At 46.6% G+C, this 27,855-nt stretch overlaps 1 protein-coding gene across 2 annotated transcripts in view; it reads right to left on the bottom strand.

Annotated features, from left to right (window-relative positions):
* SDCBP2 (syndecan binding protein 2) overlaps positions 1–27,618 on the bottom strand; it is a 28,483-nt gene extending 865 nt beyond the window's left edge. Inside the window, exons 1-8 of one of the 2 annotated variants that reach the window (XM_087888976.1) lie at positions 27,497–27,618; positions 23,932–24,128; positions 17,472–17,559; positions 16,696–16,805; positions 13,230–13,391; positions 7,322–7,497; positions 4,173–4,344; positions 1,010–1,101 (exon numbers count right to left, since the gene is read on the bottom strand). In XM_087888976.1, coding sequence (XP_087745102.1) covers positions 1,010–1,101; positions 4,173–4,344; positions 7,322–7,497; positions 13,230–13,391; positions 16,696–16,805; positions 17,472–17,559; positions 23,932–23,985 — 854 coding nt within the window. In that variant the 5' untranslated portion in view covers positions 23,986–24,128; positions 27,497–27,618. Of the gene's footprint in view, positions 1–1,009; positions 1,102–4,172; positions 4,345–7,321; positions 7,498–13,229; positions 13,392–16,695; positions 16,806–17,471; positions 17,560–23,931; positions 24,129–27,358; positions 27,410–27,496 lie in introns of those variants that run through there. The other variant, XM_087888977.1, reaches the window with a different exon arrangement.
* Between the last annotated feature and the right edge of the window lie 237 nt (positions 27,619–27,855).

The raw sequence follows: 27,855 nt of genomic DNA, 5'->3' as shown, positions 1-27,855 counted from the left end.
TTTGTGCCACAGTTGTTAAGTGAATCACTCTCATTGTTAAATGAATCATGAGGTAATCCAGTTTCCCTCATTGACTTTGCTTGTCAAAAGCAAAAAAACCCCAAACTTATGACCATTTTTCACACTTACGACCATTGCAGCCTCCCCACAGTCACATATCAAAATTCAGACACTTGGCAACTGACTTGTATTTATGACGGTCGCCATGTCCCTGGGTCACTGTGGCAAAAAAGGGTGTAAAATGGGGGAAAATTCACCTAACCATTGTCTCACTTAACAACAGAGATTTGGGGCTCCATTGTGGTCGTAAGTCGAGGACTCGCTGTATTTATCCACAGGGCTGTTCAGCCAGTGTGATGCCTTTTGGGAGACACAGCTGTACAGGTAATCCTCAACTTACGAACGGTCACTTAGTGAACTTTCAAAGTTACGACGTACTTCCCCAGAACTACTTACGACATGATTCCAAAGTTCTGACATCTGTTGTCGTCCCTCCACTGTCATGTGACGTGGCCATGATTTGCAATGTTTTTTTTTTTTTGCCAGAAACCATTGTTTAATTCTGGTTTCCAGCAAAAAAAAACAACACACCATTGTGGACAATATATTCACTTAACAACCGTAGCATTCCTTTAACAACTACCGGGTTCGCTTTACGCCCATTGCCTTCACTGAACAATTGCCACAAAAAAACCACCATAAAATCGGATGCAGTCTCATGGTGACTCACTTAACGACCTATAATTCAAAGCTCAATTATGGTCGTAAAGCGAGGACTACCTAGAGATTGTGTAAATCCTGGTCTGCTGTTCACATCCATCCCCCAACTTTTTCCTTTGGCCAATTAAATTTTGGTTTTTCGCCGATGCCCAATAAATAAACTTCAGCTCGAGTTTATGACATCGGAAGCTTGTTTTGATCTGGAACTAGGCACCGACTGGGAGGGTGCAGGGTGCAAACTAAACTAGAATTCCCCCAAGACTCTCTTGTTCAGGCCTCGGAGACGTACTTTTTAATCATGTGCTCGTAGATCACAGCCGGGACGATAGTGAGGGTGACGATCTTCCCAGCGTTGGCGAGGATTTCGGTGATCTCCTTGTCCTTGAGAAGGGAGATGTTACAATCAGGTTATGAGGCGTTGCAAAGAGGGAGCAGAGCAGCGTTGGAGGCGTCCCCGGGGCTCTCTGAGGTGGGTGGTTTCCTTGCAAATGTTTCATGACCCAGCTAGGGAATATCATCAATGCTAGGATGAAGTGTGGAGTAGAGGAGGAGGAGGAGGTGGAGGAGGAGGATTCCGGGGGCCTTGGTGCTCTCTGAGCTCGGTTGTTTTCTTGCAAACGTTTCATGACCCAGCTAGATAATATCATCAATATCATGAAAGAAAACCACCCAGCTCAGAGAGCACCAAGGACCCCACAGGGATAGTCCTCGTCCTCGTCCTCCTCGTCCTCATCCTCGTCCTCGTCCTCGTCCTCCTCGTCCTCATCCTCGTCCTCATCCTCGTCCTCGTCCTCCTCGTCCTCATCCTCGTCCTCGTCCTCCTCATCCTCGTCCTCCTCGTCCTCATCCTCCTCCTCTCCACCAACCCCACTCCCTTCTAGCACTGATGATGTTCCCTAGTTGGGTCACGAAGCGTCTGCACAAAACCCACCAAGCTCAGCGAGCACCAAGGACCCCTCATGTCAACCCTGAGCTACAAATACTCCCCTTTATTGGTTGAGAGAGGTTTTCGCCCAGTGGAAGACTTCTGCATGTGTGTGTATAATTTATATAGGTATAGGATATGTATGTATGTATGTATGTATGATACATATACATATCCCTATACCTATATAAACTATACACACAAACACACATATAGGATAGGATAGGATAGGATTTTTATTTTATTTTATTTTATTTTGAATTTGTATACCGCCCTTCTCCCTGAGGACTCAGGGCGGTGAACAGCCAAGTAAAAACATCAAGTACAAATATTAAAATACAGTTAAAATATACATATATAAATTTGGCCCCATTAGTTAAAAATAATAAACAAAACACTTAAAAACACTTAAAAAATTAGGCCAGCCCGGCTTGCTGGAAAAGGAAGGTTTTAAGGGCACGGCGGAAGGCACTGAGGTCTTGGATTCTCCTTATCTCTGGGGGCAGCTGATTCCAGAGGGTGGGTGCCCCCACAGAGAAGGCCCTCCCCCTGGGGGTCACCAGCCTGCACTGTCTGGCTGATGGCACCCCGAGGAGGCCCTCTCTGTGGGAGCGCACGGGTCGATGGGAGATCGTCGGTGGCAGCAGGCGGTCTCGAAGATAGCTAGGCCCTATGCCATGGAGCGCTTTAAAGGTGATAACCAACACCTTGAAGCGCCCCCGGAAGACCACTGGGAGCCAGTGCAGCTCGCGCAGGAGCGGTGTTACATGGGAGCGCCATGCTGCTCCCGTCACTACCCGCGCTGCTGCGTTCTGGACCAGTTAGAGCCTCCGGGTGCCCCTCAAGGGGAGCCCCATGTAGAGAGCGTTGCAGTAGTCCAGGCGAGAGGTGACGAGGGCATGAGTGACTGTGCACAGGGAATCCCGATCAAGAAAGGGCCGCAACTGGCGGATCAGGCGAACCTGACAAAAGGTCCCCCTGGTTACAGCCGTCAGATGTTCCTCCAAGGACAGCTGTGTATCCAGGAGGACTCCCAGATTGCGAGCCCTTTCTGTGGGGGCCAAAGACTCGCCCCCAATAGTCAGTGATGGAGTCAACTGACTATATCGGGATGCCGGGAACCACAGCCCCTCAGTCTTGGAAGGGTTGAGCCTGAGCCTGTTCCTCCCCATCCAGATCCGCACAGCCTCCAGGCACTGGGACATCACTTCAAGGGCATATCTTCTTTGAAGTGTGTCAATTTTTGGCATCCAAAATCCAACAGACCCCAACAGATTTGGCCTATTGGTCGTCATCCTCTAATGATGACCTTGGTAGTACAGTGGTCTAAGGCACCCTGTTATTAAGCTGGTTATTAAGACCAGCTGCCTGCAATTACTGTAAGTTCGAATCTCCCCAGGTTCAAGGTTGACTCAGCCTTCCATCCTTTCTAAGGTAGGTGAAATGAGGACCCAGTTTGTGGGGCAATAAGCTGACTTTGTATAAATATACAAAAAAATGAAGGCTATTGCTTAGCGCACTGTAAGCCGCCCTGAGTCTCCGGAGAAGGGCGGCATATAAATCAAATTTAAAAGAAGAAGAAGAAGAAGAAGAAGAAGAGGAGGAGGAGGAGGGGGGGGAGGAGGAGGAGGAGGAGGAGGAGGAGGAGGAGGAGGAGGAGGAGGAGGAGGAGGAGGAGGAGGAGGAGGAGGAGGAGGAGGAGGAGGAGGAAGAAGAAGAAGAAGAAGAAGAAGAGGAGGAGGAGGAGGAGGAGGAGGAGGAGGAGGAGGAGGAGGAGGAGGAGGAGGAGGAGGAGGAGGAGGAAGAAGAAGAAGAAGAAGAGGAGGAGGAGGAGGAGGAGGAGGAGGAGGAGGAGGAGGAGGAGGAGGAGGAGGAGGAGGAAGAAGAAGAAGAAGAAGAGGAGGAGGAGGAGGAGGAGGAGGAGGAGGAGGAGGAGGAGGAGGAGGAGGAGGAGGAGGAGGAGGAGGAGGAGGAAGAAGAAGAAGAAGAAGAGGAGGAGGAGGAGGAGGAGGAGGAGGAGGAAGCAGAAGAAGGAGGAGGAGGAGGAGGAGGAAGAAGAAGGAGGAGGAGGAGGAGGAGGAGGATAGGAGCCCTGGTAGCGCAGCAGACTAAAGCACTGTTATTAACACCAGCTGCCTGCAATTACTGCAGGTTCGAATCTCACCAAGGCTCAAGGTCGACTCAGCCTTCCATCCTTTCTAAGGTAGGTAAAATGAGGACCCAGTTTGTGGGGGCAATAAGCTGACTTTGTATAAAATATACAAAAGTATGAAGGCTATTGCTTAGTGCATTGTAAGCCGCCCTGAGTCTCCGGAGAAGGGCGGCATATAAATTAAAAAAAAAAAAAAAAACTGCGGTCGTAAATCAAGGACTACCCTGTATTCTAGACTATAGAACAGGGTGCAAAAGGCAGCTTTAAAAAAAAAACAGCCAAGTTTCTAGTCCTGAAGACCTGGAACAAGATTCAGGTCATCCAAGCGTCCTCCACCAACTCAAAAGCATCCATTGTTCTCTGTGCGATGCTCACCTTCAGGCCAATCACGTTCTGTCCGTTCACTTCACAGATGTAATGCTTGGTGAGGAGCCCGTTCCGGGCCGCAGAGCTGTCTCTGGCCAGTGAGGTGATCTGGCCCCTCTTAATGACGAAACCCACATGGCCGGTGCTGTCTTTATGCATGGTCACCGTTCGCTGGAAAGGCCTAGAGGAGAAACCAGATTAAGAGTTGGAAGGGACCTTGTGGGTCTGTGATGGCAAACCTATGGCACGCCCTCTCTGTGGACATGCGCGCCATCGCCAGCTGCTCTTCTGGTTTCCAGCACCGGCCAGCTGGTCTTCACGTGCCGGAAAACGGCCTGAAAACGGCCTGAAAACGGCCTGAAAACAGCCTGAAAACAGCCTGAAAACGGCCTGAAAACGGCCTGAAAACAGCCTGAAAACAGCCTGAAAACAGCCTGAAAACGGCATGAAAACGGCCTGAAAACGGCCTGAAAACAGCCTGAAAACAGCCTGAAAACAGCCTGAAAAACAGCCTGAAAACAGCCTGAAAACAGCCTGAAAAACGGCCTGAAAAACGGCCTGAAAACAGCCTGAAAACAGCCTGAAAACGGCCTGAAAACAGCCTGAAAACAGCCTGAAAACGGCCTGAAAACGGCCTGAAAACAGCCTGAAAACGGCCTGAAAACAGCCTGAAAACAGCCTGAAAACGGCCTGAAAACAGCCTGAAAACAGCCTGAAAACAGCCTGAAAACGGCCTGAAAACAGCCTGAAAACAGCCTGAAAACGGCCTGAAAACGGCCTGAAAACAGCCTGAAAACGGCCTGAAAACGGCCTGAAAACAGCCTGAAAACAGCCTGAAAACGGCCTGAAAAACGGCCTGAAAACGGCCTGAAAACGGCCTGAAAACGGCCTGAAAACAGCCTGAAAACAGCCTGAAAACGGCCTGAAAACGGCCTGAAAACGGCCTGAAAACGGCCTGAAAACGGCCTGAAAAACGGCCTGAAAACAGCCTGAAAACGGCCTGAAAACAGCCTGAAAACGGCCTGAAAACAGCCTGAAAACGGCCTGAAAACAGCCTGAAAACAGCCTGAAAACGGCCTGAAAACGGCCTGAAAACAGCCTGAAAACAGCCTGAAAACGGCCTGAAAACAGCCTGAAAACGGCCTGAAAACGGCCTGAAAACGGCCTGAAAACGGCCTGAAAACGGCCTGAAAAACGGCCTGAAAAACGGCCTGAAAAACGGCCAAAAAACAGGCTGTTTTCCAGGCCATTTTCTGGCTGTTTTTTGGGGCGTTTTCAGGCCGTTTCTGGCCCCAAAAATGGCTTGAAAATGTCCTGAAAACAGCCCGAAAAATGGCTTGAAAATGGCCCAAAAAACGGCCGGAAAACGGCCTGACAAACGGCCCAAAAAATAGGCATGCACATGCTGGACAGCTGGTCTTCGGGTTTCCGGTACTACGGCATGCACACATGCCCACACGTTCTGGTTTGGGCACTCGGTGCCGAAAAGGTTCGACATCATTGTTGAAGGTCATCTAGTCCAACCCTCCGCCGCCCAAGCAGGAGACCCTACACCATTTCTGACCGATGGCAGTCCGGTCTCTTCTTAAAAGCCTCCAGTGATGAAGCTCCCACAACTTCTGAAGGCAACTTCAGTTCCATGGGTTGATGGTTCTCACTGTCAGGAAATTCCTCCTTATTTCCAGATTGAATCTCTCCTTGATCAGTTTCCATACATTATTCCTTGTCTGGCCTTCAGGTGCTTTGGAAAATAGCTTGACCCCCTTCCTCCTCTCTGGGGCAGCCCCACAAATCTTGGAAGATGCTCTCCTGTCTCCCCTGGTCCTTCTCTTCACTAGACTAGCCAGGCCCAGTTCCTGCAACCGTTCTTTGTATGTTTGAGCCTCCAGTCCCCTCATCATCCTGGTTGCTCTTCTCTGCACTCTTTCCAGAGTCTCAAACTCTTTTTTATAGTGTGGTGACCAAAACTGGATGCAGGACTCTAGGTGTGGCCTTACTAGGGATTTATAGAGTGGTCTTAGTATCTCCCTTGATCTTGATTGTATCCCTCTGTTAATGCAGTTTAGGATTGCATTGGCTTTTTTGGCTGCCGCCGGACACTGCTGGCTCCTATTTAATTGGTTGTCCACTAAGACTCCCAGATCCCTCTCCCAGTTCCTGCTATTAAGCCTGGTTTCCCCCAGTTTATATGTGGACTTTTGGGTTTTCTTGCCTAAGTGAAGGACTTTACTTTTCTCTACATTCTCTTGACTGTTGCAATCGAAATATTGGTTTTCAACAATTAACAAAATGACAGGCTTAGGAGGGAGTCAAGCTATTCTCCAAAGCCCCTGAAGGCAGGACAAGAAGCAACAGGTGGAAACTCATCAAGGAGAGAAGCAATTTAGAACTAAGGAGAAATTTCCTGTCAGTGAGAACAATCAACCTGTGGAACTGCTTGCCACCAGATGTTGTGAATGCTCCAACTCTCAAAGTTTTCAAGACGAGATTGGACAACCGTTTGTCTGAAACGCTATAGGGCAGTGATGGCTAACCTTTTTGCCGCCGCGTGCCAAAAGTGGGGGGAGCGCAGGGGGGTCACACATGCACGTGCCCACACCCATCATTCAATGCACCCCACCCACCCCCTGCGCATGTGTACGCGATCCCCCCGCACTCCTCTCGGTTTTGGCATGTGATGGCATGGTGGGCCCAGTAGGTCCGTTTTTTTGCCCTCCCCAGGCTCCAGGGACTTTCTAGGAGCCTGGGGAGGGTGAAAACAGCTTTCCCCATCCCCCTGGAGGCCCTCCGGAGGCCAGAAACAGCCCATTTCCTGACTTCCAGTGGGCCCGGAAGGCCTGAAAATCAGGTGGCTGGCACATGCCTGCGTGCTGGAGCTGAGCTAGGGCAACGCTCGTGTGCCCACAGATATGGCTCCACGTGCCACATGTGGTATGCATGCCACAGGTTTGCCATCACAGCTATAGGGTCTCCTGCGTGAGCAGAGGGTTGGACCAGAAGACCTCCAAGGTCCCTTCAAGTCTTATTCTGTTCAGAAGAAAAGTTGTCAACGTTCTCCAGAAGACAGCATGGACTGGAATCTCATAGATGAGGAACATGGGCACTCTGGGCACAACATAGGCCTGGCTGACCACCGTCCCCAGTTCCCCAATCCTCACCTGTCCCGAACCACCATAACGATCTTCTCCGGCGAGGCCTTCTTCAGCGCCCGCTTTGCCTTGTCCATGTTCCATCCCGCGCAGTTCCTCCCATTGATCTGGAGGATCTGATCGCCAAAACGCAGCCCCGCCAGAGCCGCCGGGGAATTCGCTTTGACCAACTGCACGAAGAGCCCCTGGCGGGAGAAGAGACAACTGGTGTGGCATCTTGCTGATATGGAGCGGATGTGTTCTGCCCCAACTACGGACCCCAAAGAACGCAGCACACACAAACTCTATACAAAGCTTATTTTACTCAAAATAACTCAGTCTTTATCATTCAAAGGCTGTTAATGAACTGTCTTAACAGCCTACCAGAATTCTAAGATAAGGTAATCAGTCTTACTAGAGTTGGCAGAAAGCCCAGAAGCAATTTTGCAGACACGAAAGAGAGTGAACTAAAGTTGTTCTCTACAGCTTGTTGCAATCGGCGTTCCTTCTTAAATAGGCTAAGGGAGTGGCCAATTAGCCCCAAGCCTTATTCTCAAGGAGACTTCCTCCTGAGGAGCCACTCCTGCCTTTTGGCAGCTCTGCGCATCCGTGCATCGAGAAGAGGCTCCTCCTCTTCTTCCTCTTCACTTATGGGAGCTTCTGGAGGTTCTGAAGGCCCTGGCTGAATCCCTGCCTCTGGCACCACATCTTCTCCAGCCTCCTCACTGTCTGACTCGAGTGCCAGCTGCACAGGCTGCTGGCGCAACACCACACCAGCCTCCTCGCTGTCAGAATCAGCTACTAGCTGCACAGGCCGCTGACGGGCCACAACAGGATGTTCCACCTTGTAAGAAACTGTTCTGACCCAGCTCTTATCTGACTAGGTGGCTCAGTGGCTAAGACACTGAGTTTGTCGATCAGAAAAGTCGGCGGTTCGAATCCCTAGTACAGGTCTCCTGGGGGGCAGGGGGTTGGACTAAATGACCTCCAAGTTCCCTTCCAACTCTGTTACTGTTAAGCTCCCCAAACACGACAAACCCTCTGAAGCGAACTCAATTAAACTCCTTTAATTAGGAGTGCCGACAGCCCCGGCAAAAGATTTCTCTCTTACCACAAGCTAACAAGTCTGTCCAACCAGAAAATGAATCATTGTCTGCCACATCTATTCATCTCCGTCCCCTGCCTTTTATCCCCAGAATTAGGGTGGGGCCTTGCTTTCAGTGGTTAGTGGTTCTTCCATCCCAAGAACCGGCCCACAGATTTCCACTGCTCTCCTCTCCTTGGATGTTTTTAAGAAGAGATTGGACAGCACTTTGTCTGAAATTGTTCAGGGTTGCCTGCCTAAGCAGGGGGTTGGACTAGAAGACCTCCAAGTTCCCTTCCAACTCTGTTATTCTGTCTTTCTGTCTGTCCACCTTCTGCACATCCATGCGTCAGGCACTGACTGGACCCCGCTGTTCCTCCTCTTCCTCATCAGCCACCTGCAGACCTGGGGGCTGTTGAGTCTCCATCTGAAGGCTGACGGACGGTCCAGGCTCTGCCCTCTCTCTCTCTCTCTCTGCCAGCTCCCTTCCCTCTTCCCCCTCGGAGCTCTCAGGTTGCCTTGATGCTGCCCCTTACTCCCACACTGTTGTGGCTCCATTACCTGAGCCTGTGTCATCGGCAGGAGAGGACTCCGAGAGTGAAGGAGAGGAGTTGGCAAGGCCTCCCTCTCCAGGACCCTCCTCTCCGGCAATGCCTTTGGTGTCCGCCGAAGGGCAAGAGATAGGGCCGGGGCCAAGCACGTCCACGCAGCCACAGATGGACAGTGATAAGATACGTAGGATCCCGGATCTGCGCACCTTCCGCCGCGCACTTAAGACTTTTCTATTTTATCAAGCTGGCCTGGCCTAAATCTTCCCCCTTTTTAAATGTGGAAATTTTAAATTTTTAAATTTTAAATTCGTCTTTTTATAGGGGTATGGGTAAGGCATTTTAAATTGGGGAGCCATCTTAGATTTAATTCTGTTTTAAACGTATTTTAATTGTTTATATTGTATGTTTTTAACTTTGGCTGTGCACCGCCCCGAGTCCTTCGGGAGAGGGGGCGGTATAAAAATCTAATAAATAAATAAATAAATAAATAAATAAGGGTAATGAGTCTTGGCTGGATCCACGCCAGCGTCGCAGAGATAAGCACGCACAACAGAAGAAAAGGCGTGCCCGAGATTAGGCTGAGTCACTGGACCACACCCCACAGGGTATAAAAGGGAGCGTGGTGGCTAGTCAAACCTTGTGACGAACAAAGCTGAAAGCTTCCACGCCATTCTGCATTGCCGGACTTTTGCTATAGACTTTGCTGGATTATCTCTGGACTTGAATTACTCTGTAATTATTGAGCATTTTACTTTGATGTACTAGAAGCGGAGAGAAGTTATCTCTTCCCTTCGTAAGTAATAAACTCTTGGCAGGCAGCCACGAGGTTGCTGCCAAGTTCCGTTATCATAAGGAAAAGGATTTTGTCGGCTGGTTTGGTTTTTAACTCTTGGACGTCTGTTGGTGTGTGTGCATGTGTGGGACGGGGACAGAACACACACCTCCTCCTCCTCCTCCTCTGATTCAGCTACTAGAGGGGCTGGCATCAAGGCCACAAGAGAAGCCATTTGGAGCTGTGGTTTAAGCTGCTATTCTAAAAACTGGGAAACAGTGACTTCAGATTCAAGTTGTGTCTTCGGCACAAAGACAGATGGGTAGACCTTGGGGCAGTCCATCCTTCCTCCCCCCACGGAAGAAGAGCCGAGGTTAGAAGAGCCGATGTGGCGCAGTGGTTAGAGTACAGTACTGCAAGCTACTTCAGCTGACTGCTAGTTCAGCAGATCAGCGGATCAAATCTCACCAGGCTCAAGGTTGACTCAGCCTTCCATCCTTCCGAGGTGGGTAAAATGAGGACCCAGATTGTTTGGGGGCGATATGCTATTTAGTATACTGTCGATTGTTGTAAGCCGCCCAGAGTCCTCGGAGAGTGGGCGGCATAGAAATATGATTCATAAAATAAAAATAAAATAAGAAGATGACAGTGGCCCACAGGTTCTGAAAAGGTTGCCAAGAAAACAGCAGGAACGTGTCCATGTAGTTGCCAGGGATCAACTCTGGCTTGGAGGCACACAAATAAAAAAGAAATCAATCTTGTAGGCACCCCACAAGCTTCTAATTAGCCACCATCTGGTCTTCAAAGGCAGTTGGATAAATTAAAGGAAGACAGCTCTATCAAGGCCTTTGAAGGTTGGGGCAGAGTGTCTTTCAACATCAGTTGTGGGCAAAGGTTCTGTCTTCCTCTTCTGGTTTGGGGTTCTCCAAGGTGGGTGTCTTAGCTGAAGAAGACTCTGGAGAAATAAAATGCTATGTTGGAGTTCCTCAACCATGGGCATATTAAGGACTTCAGCTCCCAGAATTCTCCAGTCAGCATAGGTGGACTTCAGCTCCCAGAATTCCCTAGCCAACATGGCCTTCTCCAGTGAGAATACACAGTTCAGAATATATAATATATATGCTGAACGCGTGTTTCTCAACCTTAAGATGAGTGGACTTCAACTCCCAGAATTCTCCAGCCAGCATGGGTGGACTTCAGCTCCCAGAATTCCCTAGTCAACATGGGTGGACTTCAGCTCCCAGAATTCTCCAGTCAGCATGGGTGGACTTCAGCTCCCAGAATTCTCCAGTCAGCATGGGTGGACTTCAGCTCCCAGAATTCCCTAGCCAACATGGCCTTCTCCAGTGACAATACATAGTTCAGAATATATAATATATATGCTGAACCCGTGTTTCTCAACCTTAAAATGGGTGGACTTCAGCTCCCAGAATTCTCCAGTCAGCATGGGTGGACTTCAGCTCACAGAATTCTCCAGTCAGCATGGGTGGACTTCAGCTCCCAGAATTCCCTAGCCAACATGGCCTTCTCCAGTGACAATACATAGTTCAGAATATATAATATATATGCTGAACCCGTGTTTCTCAACCTTAAAATGGGTGGACTTCAGCTCCCAGAATTCTCCAGTCAGCATGGGTGGACTTCAGCTCACAGAATTCTCCAGTCAGCATGGGTGGACTTCAGCTCCCAGAATTCCCTAGCCAACATGGCCTTCTCCAGTGACAATACATAGTTCAGAATATATAATATATATGCTGAACCCGTGTTTCTCAACCTTAAAATGGGTGGACTTCAGCTCCCAGAATTCCCTAGTCAACATGGGTGGACTTCAGCTCACAGAATTCTCCAGTCAGCATGGGGCTTCTCCCGTGAGAATATGCTGAACCGGTATTTCTCAACCTTAAGATTGGTGGACCTCAACTTCCAGAAGTTGAAGTCCACTCACCTTAGCATTTCGAAAGTTGAGGAAGATCAGTTGAGCATTTTATTTCTCCGGGGTTCAGCTAAGACATCTATCTTGGAGAACCTCAAACTAGGAGAGGAAGACAGATCCAGGAGTGAAATCCAGCAGGTTCTGACAGGTTCTGGAGAACCGGTAGTGGATATTTTGAGTAGTTCGGAGAACCGGCAAATGCCACCTCTGCCTGGCCCCAGAGTAGGGAGAGAATGGAGATTTTGCAGTATCCTTTCCCCAGGAGGGGAGGGAATGGGGATTTTGTAGTATCCTTCCCCTGCCACCAAGCCACACCCACCAAGCCACAGAACTGGTAGTAAAAAAAAATGGATTTCACCACTGAGACAGAGTCCTTGCCCACAGCTGGTGTTGGGAGACACACTGCCCCAATCTTCAAAGGCCTTGAGAGAGAGAGAGCGGTCTTCCTTTAATTTGTCCAACTGCCTTTGATGACCAGATGGTGGCTAATTAGAAGACTGTAGGGTGCCTACAAGACTTGACTTCTGGCAATTACCTACACAAGTCCCTTCTGGATGCAACAGAGCTCTTCTCAAGTTCTTATTGGGCACCTGGAAACTTGGGGGTTGAGCAGATAACTAAAGCTAAATAAAGAGAAGACGGTTGGCAGAGATTCGTGGTATGTCTACCTTTGTCTATCAATGAGTTATTTGCAGATTGACAGTCCTAAGAAAGCTCCAGAGGGGGGTTCCTCTTGCATTTAGCCAGGAAAAGAATAGAATAGCAGAGTTGGAAGGGACCTTGGAGGTCTTCTAGTCCAACCCCCTACTTAGGCAGGAAACCCTACACCACTTCAGACAAATTGGTTATCCAACCTCTTCTTAAAAACTTCCAGTGTTGGAGCATTTATAACTGAAACTGAAACTTTTGACTCCAGCGTTGATTCGACACCAACGGATTAACTCAGTAGGTCACAATTAAATAATCCCCTGTCCTTAGATCACCTCACAGGGATGAAGCATTTTATCGCTGGTTTAGCCAGCTCTCAAAGGAGATAAAACCAACTTGCGATGTCAACTCTCAAAGCATCCCTAGCCTGCTCTCGAGTTGCCATAGGCAAGGGGGATGGGAAACTGACGAAGCAGCACGGCAGCCAAAAACAGAAGCACATTCCAGACATATCTCTCTCAAGGCTGTCTCCCAGGGTTACCCACAGCGGCCAGAGCGGAGTGATCTCCACATCTGCAAAATTGCTCTGTTGGTGAATGTGATTGATGACACACCCTGGGGGGAGGGGGGAAACAGGGTCATGATTGGGACGTAAATTACGTGGGGTCAGAGTTGGCTTCACCTGAAACACGCCGACATGAAGCTCCTAATAAATAACTGGATTTCTTTTGAAGCTTGGCTCGAGGCTCGTGATTTAATTAGAGCATCCGTTGGAATCCTGACATGTGGCAGATAAAACCTGCTAACTCTTATCAGTCCTATTATATCAATCCTACCTCCAGATCCACCTAAGAAGACCAGATAGAAAACAGTGGTGATCCCAGGATGTTCTAGAAACTGTAGATTTCCCCAGATCTTAGGCTGCTTAGGAGCTCCTTTCCAAAACTGACCTTATCGATGTTCCTCAGCTTCAGTCCAGTCTTCCCACGTTCGTCCTTGCATAGGTGGATCTCACGCAAACCTGGTTTGATCTCCGCTCGACGCAGCCCTGCATCACTTCCTGTCACGGGAGCCACCAATGGACCTTGAGCTGAGGAAGATGGACCCACAGCCTGCCGAGGAAGCCAAGTTGAAGAAGCCATGCAGAAAGAAAGAAAGAATTATTCTCCTCAGATCAAGAAGGTTTGTGAAGATCCAAGTTCAACTTCAACTCTTAGGGGTTGAATCCATCAACCCTGAAAGGACTGGAGGCTAAAAGATAGGAAGAAGGGTTGTTGCAGGAATTGGGTATGTCTCGTTTCATGAAAAGAAGAAATCTTCAGAAATCGTGAGCGCTCCATCACTGGATGGAAACTCATCAAGGAGAGAAGCAACCTAGAACTGAAGAGAAATTTCCTGGCAGTGAGAACAATTAACCAGTGGAACAACTTGCCACCAGAAGTTCTGGGTGCTCCATCACTGGAGGATTTTAAGAAGAGACTGGACAGTCAATTGGGTGAAATGATATATAGGTTCTCCTGTATGAGCAGAGGGCTGGACTAGAAGACCTCCAAGGTCCCTTCAAGCTCTATTCTATTCTAAATTGTAAGGACTAGGGATGACTTGATAGCAATGTTCCAATATCTGAGGAGTTCCCACAAAGAAGAGGGGGTCAACCTCTTCTCCAAAGGACCTGTAGGCAGGACAAGAAGCAACGGATGGAAACTAAACAAGGAGAGAAGCAACCTGGAACTAAGGAGAAATTTCCTGACAGTGAGAACAATTCATCAGTAGAACATTAGGTTGCCTCCAGAAGTTGTGGGGGCTCGAAACCAAGGAGGTTTTCAAAAAGAGATTGGACCACCATTTGTCTGACATGGTATGGGGTCTCCCGCTTGAGCAGAAGGTTGGATTCAAACAGGGGTCTCCAACCTTGGCAACTTTAAGACTTGTGGACTTCAACTCCCAGAATTCCTCAGCCAGCTTTGCTGGGTGGGAGTTGAAGTCCACAAGTCTTAAAGTTGCCAAGGTTGGAGACCCTTGGACTAGAAGACCTCCGAGGTGCCTTCCAACTCTGTTTTTCTGTTATACCCTTCACACTTGAACCAAACCAACCCAGTCCTTCTGAAGACCATCAAGAAACTTCGAGGAATATTTATTGAAGCAAATTAGGACACCAATGCCCTAACTTTTGTCCGCTGAAAATGGTTTCATAATCCTCCCGTTGTCCCGACAGGTTTTGAATCACAACATGTTGATGGGATGCTGGAGTAATCTAGCTATCAGACTTCGATGCTATCTCAAAATAAATGAATTTCCAAACTGCCAATCTTTGCTTGATGCGGACAAGACTGACCTTTTGCCCCCCAATCCCTCCCTTTCCGATCCCCAATTCTCTGCTTCTCATTGGCTATCTTCCAAGCCACTCTCCTGACTTCTTGTCTCGTCATTTCACAGGAATGTTCCCCCCTCCTCATTTCCACGGAGACCGAGCTTCAAAGGGATTTAGCAGGCAAAAGTTCAGGGCTTATCTCCCTTTTCTACGTCAGCGTTGAGACGCTGACACTAGCTCCTTAAATTGCCAAAGGAGACCTGGTCTCACGCAGTTCCTAAGTAACGTTCTTCCCACACAACCTCAAAACCAGCCATCATCCATCAGTGAGTCACAAGCCATCTGACCCTCAAAGACCTTTCTGGTAATAGAAATGATGGTGTCCCTCTACTTAATGGAGAACATAAGAGTCAGACAATGGTTATGTGTGTCGCCATGGAGACACAGCTCCCACCCATCACAGGTGTGAGGTGTCCTTCTTCTGAAAAAAATTAACATCTAGATTAGAAGCAGGGACATACTAAATCTTGGAAGAAGCAACCATGAATATGTTGCAGGACATAGAATAATAGAGGTCTGTAGAAATTCTCAGTCATTGGGGACTTCCGGTGGCACCGCAGGCGCGGGGGACGCTCTTTTCTTGAGCGCCAGCCCCGCGATCTCGTAAAGCCGCTAGAACAGCGCAAATCAGCTGTCTAGCGGCTTGGAAACTTTCTCCCCGGGAAAAGGGGAGGAAGAGAGCAGACGGGCGTAGGTAGAGCTCCCTACAGGGAAAATTGTTGTAATGATTGTTAAAACTTTTTAAATAAAAAAGAAAGAAAGAAAGAAATTCTCAGTCATCCAGGCCATGATTGTCCCAAATTTGTTTTTTTTCAGGAGGCACAATGGACTTTCTTGTTTTTCTTTGAAGTCGTTTCGCTTCTCATCCAAGAAGCTTCTTCAGCTCTGACCAGATGGTGGGGAATGGAAGGATTTATATTCCTTGCAAGACAACTGGTCATTTGCATCCTTTTAGAGGGTCGTTGAGGTCACTTGGAGGTTTATCTGTGTCCTCAGGGTCACCTGAGTGGTGCAAACAGTTTCTGTAGTCTGCAATTGTTTTCTCTGCAGATCATACTCCCTCACCTTCAAAGCATGTTCATCCCAATCTAAAAGGATGCAAATGACTGGAATATAAATCCTTCCCTTTCCCACCATCCTGTCAGAGCTGAAGAAGCTTCTTGGATGAGAAGTGAAATGTCTTCAAAAGAAAAAACAGGAACATCCAGTTGCCTCCTGAAAAAGCATCTTTGGGATAGATCAATAGAGTTAGAAGGGATCTTGGAGGTCTTCTAGTCCAACCCCACTATACTTTTCTCAATAAATGGAGTTAAGGATTACTCTTATGAAGAGATTCAACTTGAAGCAGTTCTGACAAGGAGACTTTATGCCATTCTGGTCAAATGGCTGTCCAATTTCTTCTTGAAACGCTCCAGTGAAGGAGCATCCACAACTTCTGCAGGCAAGTCCTTCCCACTGATTAATGGTTCTCACTGTCAGGAAATTTCTCCTTAGTTCTAAGTTGCTTCTCTCCTTAATTAGTTGCTTCTTGTCCTGCCCTCAGGTGCTTTGGAGGATAGCTTGACTCCCTCTTCTTTGGGGCAGCCCCTGAGATATTGGAGACTGCTATCATGTCTCCCCTGGTCCTTCTTTTCATTAAACTAAATGTAGAAGCAATAGTTCTTTTAATGTTTTATCCTCCAGTCCCCTAATCCTCTTTGTTTATCTTCTCTGCACTCTTTCTAGAGTCTCCACATCTTTTTTACATCGTGGCGACCAAAACTGGATGCAGGATTCCAAGTGTGCCCTTACCAAGGCCTTATAAAGTGGTATTAACACTTCACGTGATCTTGATTCTGTCCCTCTGTTGATGCAGCCTAGGATTGTGTTGGCTTTTTTGGTAGCTGCTGCACACGGCTGGCTCATATTTAAGCGATTGTCCACTAGGACTGCAAGATCTTTCTCCTAGGTTAGTTACAAGCTATCATCTCCTGCATGGACATGAATTTATGTGGGGGGAAAAGGCGCATGGAATCTCCACCACAGCTGCGTTCCAAAATGCTTACAGAATTGCCTGTCGGAACGAGACCCAAATTCTTCTGGATCTCTTCACTGGAAAGGGAGAGGCCCATGTAATCGTTCAGATCGGCAAGATTTGGGTACAAAACCGGCGGCACTGGGGAAAAAAAAAGAAAAGGAAGAAATAACTATTTATTCAAAGGATTGGCCGGTTGGTACATTTTGGTCTTGGTTCAGACAAAGCGTGCTAGAGTCAGTGATGGGATTCAGCCGGTTCAGGCCGGTTCGGGCGAATCAGTTGTTAAATTGCTGGCTGGCCCTGCCCACTTGCCCCTTCCAGGAGTTCTCACATGCCCCATTTTGGCTCCCAGATAAGTGCAGGGAGGTCTACTAGGCCCAAAATGGAGCACGGGAGGGGGGGGTGCAGCACGCCCCCCTGCACCCTGTATTTGCTCCCAGGAGGCTGCATTGAGGCGTACTAGGCCCAAAATGGGGCACAGCATGGCCTCCCGCATCCCGTATTTGCTCCCAGGAGGCTGCAGGGAGGCCTACTAGGCCCAAAACGGAGCGCAGGGGGGTGCCCCCCCTCAGCCCATTTTTGCTCCCAGGGGGGTGTAGGAGGCCGAGTGCTGCCTGTCACAGACCCCCTGACCACGCCCATCATGACCACGCCCACCCAGCTGGTCATTAGGGCAGAGAACCGGTTGTTAAATTATTTGAATCCCACCACTGGGCTCCACTAGGCTGTCGCCATTTGGTTCTCCATAGAAGAGCTTGTTTTGATGATGACCCAAAAGATTTGATGATGTCTGAAGTACATTACCATCTGCTTTGGGTGGCTCCGGCATCTCTCTGGCAGTAGGGGCCGGAGCTGGAGCTATGGGCTGTGGTCCTACAGTATTCTCCTGGGCCTATAATGATAAAAACGAGAAGACATGAGGCACATAACTCCCTAGTTCAAAAGAGAAGACAATACGACCGTTTCATCTCTAAAAGACATTCTTTTTTTTTTTTTAATATACTGTATTTTTTGGAGTATAAGACGCACCTACCTTTTTTGGTGAGGAAAAGAAGAAAAAGAAATCTCCCTCTGCCTCTGAGCCATTTTGCCTCGTTGCAGCAAACAGCCTGCTTTACTTTCAGTTTCGTTTTCAGCATAGCTTGATTAGCACAAGGAAAAAAAAAATCTGCTCCAGCAATTTACCTCTTTGCAGCAAGCAGCAGAGCCCTGTGCAAAACAGCTGAGAGCAAATCAGCTGAGAGTCGGGAGGCCGATCCAATCAACTTGTGCTAATTAGGCTGTGCTGAAGCTGAAAGGAGCTGTTTTTTCTTGCTGTTTGCTGCAAGGAGGTAACTGCTGGGAGGCAGAGGCCAAAGGGCCAGTGGGTGGGCGGGGCTACATTCGGTGTATAAGAGGCACCTATATTTTCACCCCCTTTTAGGGGGGAAAAGGGTGCATCTTATACTCCGAAAAATACGGTATTTTTTATTTTTTAATTTAAACATTTCATCTTCCATTAAACCAGGTGTCATCTGAGTACAAATATCTGTGCAATAATGATCAAAATTCACAGTATTCATTACATTGATATTGATTCTCTAATCTTAGAATAATAATAATAAGCATAATGAATCTATTCATTTCTCCCTCTTAACTTATCTTCTAATAAGAGTATAATAGTAATATTAAACACAATAGTCTTATCAGACATATTAGTCAAAATCATCATATTATTTACATCTTTGTTTTAACATTTTTTCTATATTTCACTAATCTCCATTTAGGGATGCAGTGGCTCGGTGGCTAAGACGTTGAACTTTATAAAGCCTTTAGTTAAGGCCACACTTGGAATCCTGCACCCAGTTTTGGTTGCCACATTACAAAAAAAGATGTTGAGACTTTGGAAAAAAGTGCAGAGAAGAGCAACTAAGATGATTAAAACATATGAAGATGGTTGCAGGAATTGTGTTTGGCTCAGTGGCTAAGACGCTGAGCTTGTCGATCGAAAGGATGGCAGTTCAGCGGTTCGAATCCCTAGTGCCGCTAACGGGGTGAGCTCCCGTGACTTGTCCCGGCTTCTGCCAACCTAGCAGTTCGAAAGGACGTAAAAAATGCAAGTAGAAAAATAGGGACCACCTTTGGTGGGAAGGGAACAGCGTTCCGTGCGCCTTTGGTGCTGAGTCATGCCGGCCACACTACAGAGACGTCTTCGGACAGCGCTGGCTCTTCGGCTTTGAAACGGAGATGAGCACTGCCCTCTAGAGTCGGGAACAACTAGCACATATGTGCGAGGGGAACCTTTATCTTTAATCTCCATTTATTTCTAGCGTCTGTTTTTGTTCTCCAAACATCCATAAAATAGCTCCCATGTTATATAATATTCAGCTTGTTCTTTCTCCTGTATAGCCAACGTTAATCTATTCATTTCTGCACATTCTAATATTTTCCTAATCACATTCTCCTCCGTAGGGACTTCATCACTCTTCCAGTTTTGTGCAAATACAATTCTAGCCACAGTTAATACATGTATAATTAAATATGCATTCCGTTTACTATAGGTTTCGGGCAAAATCCCCAACAAAAAATATTTCTGGTTTTAAGTCGATATGCTGCTTTGTAAATTTTTCCAACCACCTTTGTATTTTTGTCTAATATTTTTTTTGCTTCTACACATGTCCACCCCATATGATAGTATGACTCAGGGGTCAAGGACATTCCTTGTTTGTTATCACCTTAAAGGATCATACGACCTTCTGGGAGTTGAAGTCCACACCTCTTTAAAGTTGCCAAGTTTGAGAAATACTACTCTACGGAGAGATTATTGCACCATGGACAGATCTTACAGTCAAGAAGTTGTTTTTATCCCCCCTAATATTAAATGATTTTTGAAAAGGTACAACTTCTGTCCGTGAACTCTGCTTTACTTCTGCAGCAGGAATAAAACATGAAAACAGGAGTCAGCCACAACAATGCCTAATGTTATTTTAGAAGAGAGTATCGTTCTAAATCATGAGAGATCAATCCAGACAGACCAGAGTTGGGGTTTGATCAAGGGTGAAATCCAACAGGTTCTCACAGGTTCTGGAGAACCGGTAGCGGAAATTTTGAGCAGTTCGGAGAACCAGCAAATACCATGTCAGCATTCTGATGCTGCCATAAAAAGATGAGGCTTGACTTTTCACCTATTTATTTTCTCTGTAGATAATATCCCCTAGGAGATGGGATGGGAGGGGATCATTCCTGTGGGCTGAGGTCAGAAGCTGGGGAAGACTGGCTTGGAAGATGGCCAATGAGAAGATGAGAATTGGGGAACGGAAAAGGAAGGGTTTGGGGGTCAGAGGGTTAGTATCGGCTAAGACGAAGTCGGGGCCAGATCTGTCGTACTCAATAAATGGAATATTTCAGCAAAGATTAATTGTTTGGGAGTGCAATTTATCTGAGATGACATCGAAACCTGACATACCACCTCTGGCTGGCCCCAGAGTGGGATGGAAACGGAGATTTTGCAATATCCTTCCCCCAGGAGTGGAGAGGGAATGGAGATTTTGCAGTATCCTTCCCCTGCCATGCTCACCAAGCCATGCCCACCAAGCCACACCACACCCACCAAGCCACGCCTACAGAACCGGTAGTCCAAAAATTTGGATTTCACCGCTGGGTTTGATGCTCAAATTTAGACACCTTTGAAGCAGAAATAGAGAAAAACCAAGGTGATCCGAGATCTGAAGACGAAATTTTCTGGAGAAGCATGTTTGAGTCGTGAGAAAAATGATTTGAGCTCCTGATTCCCAAAGCAGGAGATACATCTAATTGGGCATTGGTTTCCTAATTGGCTTCCATAAATAGTCCTTGAAGTTCTTCTTGGGATTGCACCCAAGGTTAAAAGTGTGAGAGGTATAAGAGAGAAACAGAGTTGGAAGGGACCTTCGGAGGTCTTCTAGTCCAACCCACTGCTCCGGCAGGAGATCCTATACCAAGTCAGCCAAATGCCTGTCCAAGCTCTTCTTGGAAGCCTCCAGTGATGGAGCACCCACAATTTCTGACGCCAAGCTGAAATGGTATAGAGTTTCCTGCCTAAGCAGGGGGTTGGACTAGAAGACCTCCCAGGTCCCTTCCAACTCTGTTATTCCATTCTAATTGTTCTCACTGTTAAGAAGTTTCTCCTTAATCCCAGCTTGGATCTCCCTCTGACTTCAACTCCCCAACCAGCATGCCTTTAGATGGGTAGGATCTTAGGGCTGGAAGGGGTCCCAGCCCACTCCCAAGGCAGGAGGCCCTATATCAGTGTTTCTCAACCTTGGTAGCTTGAAGATGGGTGGACGTCAACTCCCAGAATCCCCCAGCCAGCGCTGCTGGCTGGGGGATTCTGGGAGTTGACGTCCACCCATCTTCAAGCTACCAAGGTTGAGAAACACTGCCCTATATCATTCCATCCGGACAAATTTTATTTTTATTTATTTATATTTGAATTTATATACTGCCCTTCTCCCCCTAGGGACTTCAAAATCTCTAGCAATGAAGCACCCACATCTTCTGGAGACGTTCCTTTGATTATAAAGGTTAGGAAAAACTTTCCAACTGTTGGCAAGATCTCAACCATCCAGTCCTGGGTGTTGCCATCTTGCCGAATATCGGATGACAAAGCTTGGAGAACCAGAAAAGTCACTAAAATTATTGCATTGCATTCTTCTTGGCAACAACGGGATAAGGCTTATCTTTCGCCTTGGCGTTTCCAGACCTAGGAAACCCACAGGAGACGCTCCCAATATTTTGGATTGCGCTCCCATCATCCCCGGCCCAAGGAGTCCTTAAGGCTTGGGAGTGATGGGAAGGAAACAAGGAGCCTGGATAGCTCAACAGACGAAAAGCCTGTTATTAACATTCAGCTGCCTGCAATTATTGCAAGTTCGAATCTCGCCAAGGCTCAAGGTTGACTCAGCCTTCCATCCTTTCTGAGGTAGGTAAATTGAGGACCCGGATTTTGGGGGCAATAAGCTGACTTTGTATAAAATATACAAAAGACTGAAGGCTATTGCTGAGCACATTGTAAGCCGCCCTGAGTCTCTGGAGAAGGGCGGCATATAAATCAAATTAAAAAAAAAAAAGTCCATGATTTGGAGTCCTAAGGTTGAGGGAGGATTGATGGAGAAATAAAAAAGATTTAATGGTAACCCATTAATAGGGGAGAGATTGGCATTTCAGCCCCTTTTTGGAAATTCCCATTTTTCAGCTGCCTTTGTTTAAAATGAAACTATCAATTGTGGTTTCAAACAATTAATTTAAATTAATTTAAAACATTCGTTATTTTTGCTGTACAGGTCGTCCTCAACAGACGACCGCAATTGAGTCCCCAAATTTATGTCGCTAAGCGCGACAGTTGTTACAGGGGTTTTGCCCCATTTTACGACCTTTCCTGCCTCGGTTGTTAAGTGAATCGCTGTCGTTGTTAAGTGAGTCACGCCGTCGTTCAGTGAATCTGGCTTCCCCCATTGACTTTAATTTAATTTAATTTAATTTATCGCATTTCTATGCTGCCCGAGGGACTCTGGGCGGCTGCTTGTCAGAAGGTCTCAGAAGGGGATCACGTGACCCCGGGACATTGGAACCGTCATAAATATGAGTCAGTTGCGAAATGTCTGAATTTTGATCACCTGATCCTGAGGATGCTGCAACGTGTGAAAAACGGTCCTTTTTTCAGCGCCGTAACTTTGAATGGTCACTAAACGAACTGTTGTAAATCCAGAACTACCTCTATCTGTTGAAAGTGATTGGAACATTAGTTATAATTTAATTAAATTATATTTTTGTTCTAGTTGAGTAATACAAGTAATCCTCAATTAACAAGTATTCGTCATTATTCCAAGTTGCAACGGCACTGAAAAAAGCGACTTACGACCGATCCTCACACTTATGACCGTTGCAGCATCCCCACAGTCACGTGATCAAAATTCAAGGAAACCTTAGAAACCAGCATATGTTTATGGCAATTGCAGTGATCCTGTGATCACTTGTGACCATCCCAGCTGACCTCCGACAAGCCAAGTCACTGCAAAAAGCCAGATTCCCACTTAATGACCGCCTCATTCATTTAATGGCAGGAATTCACTCAACAACCATGGCACAAGAAAAAAATTGGGCGTGACTCACTTAACAACCGCCTTGCTGAGCAACAGAAATTCTGGTCCCAATTGTGGTCATAAGTCAAGGACTACCTGTGGTTGGCACTAGGGGTGGAATGCTCCCGGTTCGGACCGGATCGCCCAATCCCGTAGCGATGGAGGCGGGTGGTTCGGAGAACCGTTATCAAAAATCCCTGCCCCCCCTCCATGCCCAGCTGAGCCGCACAATCATCAGAGGCTTTTTTTTTTAGTTTTAAAAGCATTTTTTCTACAACTTCTTCGGCCGAAAAAATGCTTTTAAAAGTAAAAAAAAAAAAAGCCTCTGATGATCGTGTGGCTCATCTGGGATCGTCAAAGGCTTTTAAAAGAAAAAAACCCTTTTTTTCTTTTAAATGCCTCTGACGATCCAAGCTGAGTTGCCTGATTGGCAGAGGCTTTTTTTAAAAAGCCTCTGCCGATCAGGCAACCCAGCTGGGATCGTCAGAGGCGTTTAAAAGAAAAAAAGCCTCTGCCGATCAGGCAACTCAGCTTGGATCGTCAGAGGCATTTAAAAGATAAAAAGCCTCTGCTGATCAGGCAACTCAGCTTAGATCATCAGAGGCATTTAAAAGAAAAAAAGCCTCTGCCGATCAGGCAACTCAGCTGGGATCGTCAGAGGCGTTTAAAAGAAAAAAAGCCTCGGCTGATCAGGCAACTCAGCTTAGATCATCAGAGGCGTTTAAAAGAAAAAAAGCCTCTGCCGATCAGGCAACTCAGCTTGGATCGTCAGAGGCATTTAAAAGAAAAAAAGCCTCTGCCGATCAGGCAACTCAGCTTGGATCGTCAGAGGCGTTTAAAAGAAAAAAAGCCTCTGCCGATCAGGCAACTCAGCTGGGATCGTCAGAGGCATTTAAAAGAAAAAAAGCCTCTGCCGATCAGGCAACTCAGCTGGGATCGTCAGAGCCTTTTGAACGCATTTTTTTACAACCTCTTCGCCCACCCAGTCACATTACCCCCACCACCACCAAGCCATGCCCACAGAACCAGTAGTAACAAATTTTAGATTTCACGACTGGTTGGCACCTCTTAAGACCCAGAACAGAATCTGTCTATCACTTTGTCCCTTGCATTGTCCCTACTCCAAGCGGTGGCTTCCGCAGAGAGGAGAAGAAAGCAGTTCTCACCGTCAACATGTGATAAATCTTCATATCTTCCAGCGTCGGGTACAAGGTTGACATGGCGGAGGCCGAGTCTCAGAAGAAAACCAACTGGAAAGGCGCAGGGGACACGGTCAAGGCCGAATTGTCCTAAATCGTCCAGCTTCTTTCCAGAGAAGATGTCCTTTGTGGCTCAGCTCCTCCTGTTTGCTTGTAGGCCAATCCTTCAATTAAAAACAATCCGAATTAATGAGGTGTGTTTAAATCCGATTCGCGTAAAATAAGTTAAACATTCCGCGGCCAACGTTTTTCAATGCCCCCCATTTTTTTTTTCTTATCTACAAATTCTAAATTTTGCTCCTTTTTTAAAATCTTTTCTGGCCAAGATTTCTTCACCTTGCAAATTACAGACAGTCCTCGATTTACGACAGTTAATCCAGTGACCGTTTAAAGTTACAACGGGGACTGATAAAAAGTGACTTAGGACCATTTGTTCACACTTACGACTCCACCGTCATGTGAAAATGAAGACACTTGGCCCCTGGTTCATATTTATGACGGTTGCAGTGTCCTGGGGTCGTGTGATTCCCTTTTACGACCTTCTGACGAGCAAAGCGAACGGGGGAAAACCAGATTCACTTAACAACCGGGTTACTCACTGAACAACTGTGACAAGAAAAGTCACGAAATAGGACAAACGCACTTAACTGTTTTGCTTTGCAACGGAAATTTTGGGCTCAGTTGTGGTCCTAAATCAAGGAACTGCTTTTACTTGCCTTCATTTAATCTCATTGAAGGTTTGACTGGGTGGATCTAATTAAATGCGTTTGATTTGTTCTTAAGAGAAGGAGAGATTAATCTACTCACTTGGTTGCCAAAACACAGAATAAAAAAATTGGAAGGGACCTTGGAGGTCTTCTAGTCCAACCCCAACATGGGAGACCTTATACCATTTCAAATGGGTTTTCAATCTCTTCTTAAAAACCTCCAGTGATGGAGCACCCACAACTTCTGGTGGCAAGTTGTTCCACTGGTTAATTGTTCTAATTGTCAGGAGATGGTCTATCTCCTTAATTTCCAGGTTGCTTCTCTCCTTTGCTTCTTGTCCTGCCTTCAGGTGCTTCGGAGAAAGAATTCTTGTTTGGTTTTGAGTGTTGAAATTCCCCAGGGGAGTTTCTCAAACAGCCCAATTCCCGTAGAAAAGAGGATTCCCAGCTTTACAAAACCAGAACTAAGAATCAGAATCAGAATAGGGACCTTGGAGGTCTTCTAGTCCAGCCCCCTGCTTAAGAAGGAGACCCTCTACCATTTCAGACACGTGACTGTCCAGTCCCTTCTTAAAAATCTCCACTGATGGAGCACCCACAACTTCTGGTGGCAAGCTGTTCCACCAGTTAATTGTCCTCACTGTTAGGAAGCTTCTCCTTAATTCCAGGTTGCTTTTCTCCTTGATTAGTTTCCATCCATTCTTTCTTGCTCAAAGGAAAATATTAGTCACTTAAAGAGGCTGGACTATAAAACTGGAACTCTCTCTCTGGTTTCCATATTGCGTGAATGGAAAAATAAAGCTGGGATTTAAAAACCAAATTACAAAAACGTGGATTTGAGTTCAATGAGTTTAATGTAAATTTTAATTTGTTCTTAATCTGGGGTTTTAAATTTGTCTTGGGCTAAATTGATTTAATTCGATTTTACTTCTGTTCTTAATTTTTGTATTTTACGTGTTTTATTTTGTACCTGTTCACCGCCCTGAGTCCTTCGGGAGTAGGGCGGTATACAAATTAAATAAAATGAAATGAAAAAAATGAAATGAAATGATTTTCTGAGGGGGGCCCATATTGGCCCTAGAAACTCAAGAAATGATTCCTTTCTAGTGCTTGATTGGCTGTGGATAATGGGAATGAGAATCCAATATTGGGAGAGGGGGGAGGAATATGATGCTTTCCCACAAAAGCCAACGCAATATGGAAGAGTTAGGAAGCGGGAGAAATTTGCGAGTGGAAAGGACACCATTGAGACACCAAACACCCTCAGGAACCGTAAATTTTCCTAAAAATTAAAATAACAGTTAGTCCTTGACTTACCAACACAACTGAGCCCAACATTTCTATGGTTAAGTGAGATATTCGTTATGTGAGTTTTGCCCCATTTTACGATGCTTTCTTGCCACCGTTGTGGCAAGATAAACTAAATGAACTGTTTTAAGTCGAGGACTACCTGTATTAAAAATCCAGGATTATATCCCATCCTAAAGGAATCTTGGGACTAAAGGAATCTTGGAATCTCTCAAATGAGAATATGCTGGACCGGGGTTTCTTAACTTCGGCTGTTTTAAGATGGGTGGACTTCAACTCCCAGAATTCCCCAGCCAGGAACGCAACCTTCTGACAAGCAAAGTCAACGGGGAAGATGTGACTCGCTTAACAACTGATTTGCTTAGCAATCCTGGTCCCAATTGCGGTTGCAAGTTGAAGACTATCTGTAAAAATCTGTACCACCCAACTGCCAGCATCTCTGGGCAATATTAACATTATTCTCTCTTTGCATGAGCAATCTGATTTGTTTAACCTCATTCTGCTCCATTGTTACATTCAGCTTTCTCCTCAGTGGAAGCATCTGGACGAAAGAGACATGCTATTATCTATCTGTCTATCCATCCATCCATCCATCCATATCTGTCTGTCTGTCTGTCCGTCCATCCATCCATCAACCATCTATATCTATCATCTATATCTATCATCTATCCATCCATCCATCCATCCATCCATATCTGTCAGTGTGTCTGTCTGTCTGTCCGTCCATCCATCAACCATCTATATCTATCATCTATATCTATCTATCTAGCCATCCATCCATCCATCCATCCATATCTGTCTGTGTGTCTGTCCATCCATCCATCCGTCCGTCCATCTGTCAATCATCTATATCTATCATCTATATCTATCTATCTATCTATCCATCCATCCATCCATCTGTCCATCCATCCATCCATCCATATCTGTGTCTGTCCATCCATCCTCCGTCCATCTGTCAATCATCTATATCTATCATCTATATCTATCTATCCATCCATCCATCCATCCATCCATCCATATCTGTCTGTGTCTGTCTGTCCGTCCATCCATCCATCCATCAACCATCTATATCTATCATCTATATCTAGCTACCTATCCATCTATCCATCCATCCATCCATCCATATCTGTGTGTCTGTCCATCCGTCCATCCATCCATCCATCCATCATCTACATCTATCATCTCTATCTATCTATCTATCTATCTATCTATCTATCTATCCATCCATCCATCCATCCATCCATCCACTATCCATCACCATCTTACCCAGCTTACAATATTAAAGAGAGAAAACTATGCCAATAAAATACTAACAAAATACAATACTATTCCTTTGGTCCCTCCAACATTAAATAACTTACACTTTCCCCACCATTTACCTGCACAGGTGCGTCGCACCTACAAACCCCGTTGGAGGAAGCAGTCTGAAGGAGGAGACGGTCAACAGGAAGAGAAGGAAAAAGGAGCTCCCCCCCAAAAAACAGCTGGATCCCACTGATGCCAAGCAGGTTCCTTACCTGTCAGACTCCTCAGGTGAGAATGCCGTTCCTGGCTACAGTGCTCCCAGCCTTCCTGCCAGGTGATAAGAGAGGCTGGGAGAGGAGGAAGAGAAATCAGCTGACTGGGAGCGAAACTTAAGCTAGGTGGCGAAAGAACCAGGTGAGGCTACCTGTTTGACGTCAGGGAAACAAGCTGGCTGGGGTTTGTTCCTCCCTTACCTGCGTGGTTTCCAATCTGCTGGGTGATGAAAAGGATAGGTAGGTGCCAAACAGCACCCCTTTCCAGGTGACTTTGGAGCAGACAAAGAGTTTTGCTCTAAACCTCTTTTTTTCTCAAACTTGGCAACTGTAAGATGGGTGGACTTCAAATCCCAGAA

The sequence above is a fragment of the Pantherophis guttatus genome, chromosome 3 (genome assembly GCF_059756535.1).
Source record: "Pantherophis guttatus breed Tessera chromosome 3, ASM5975653v1, whole genome shotgun sequence".
In the NCBI taxonomy this organism is placed as follows: domain Eukaryota; kingdom Metazoa; phylum Chordata; class Lepidosauria; order Squamata; family Colubridae; genus Pantherophis; species Pantherophis guttatus.
The sequence above is the reverse complement of the archived record's forward strand: the minus strand, read 5'-3'. Positions and strand labels throughout refer to the sequence as shown.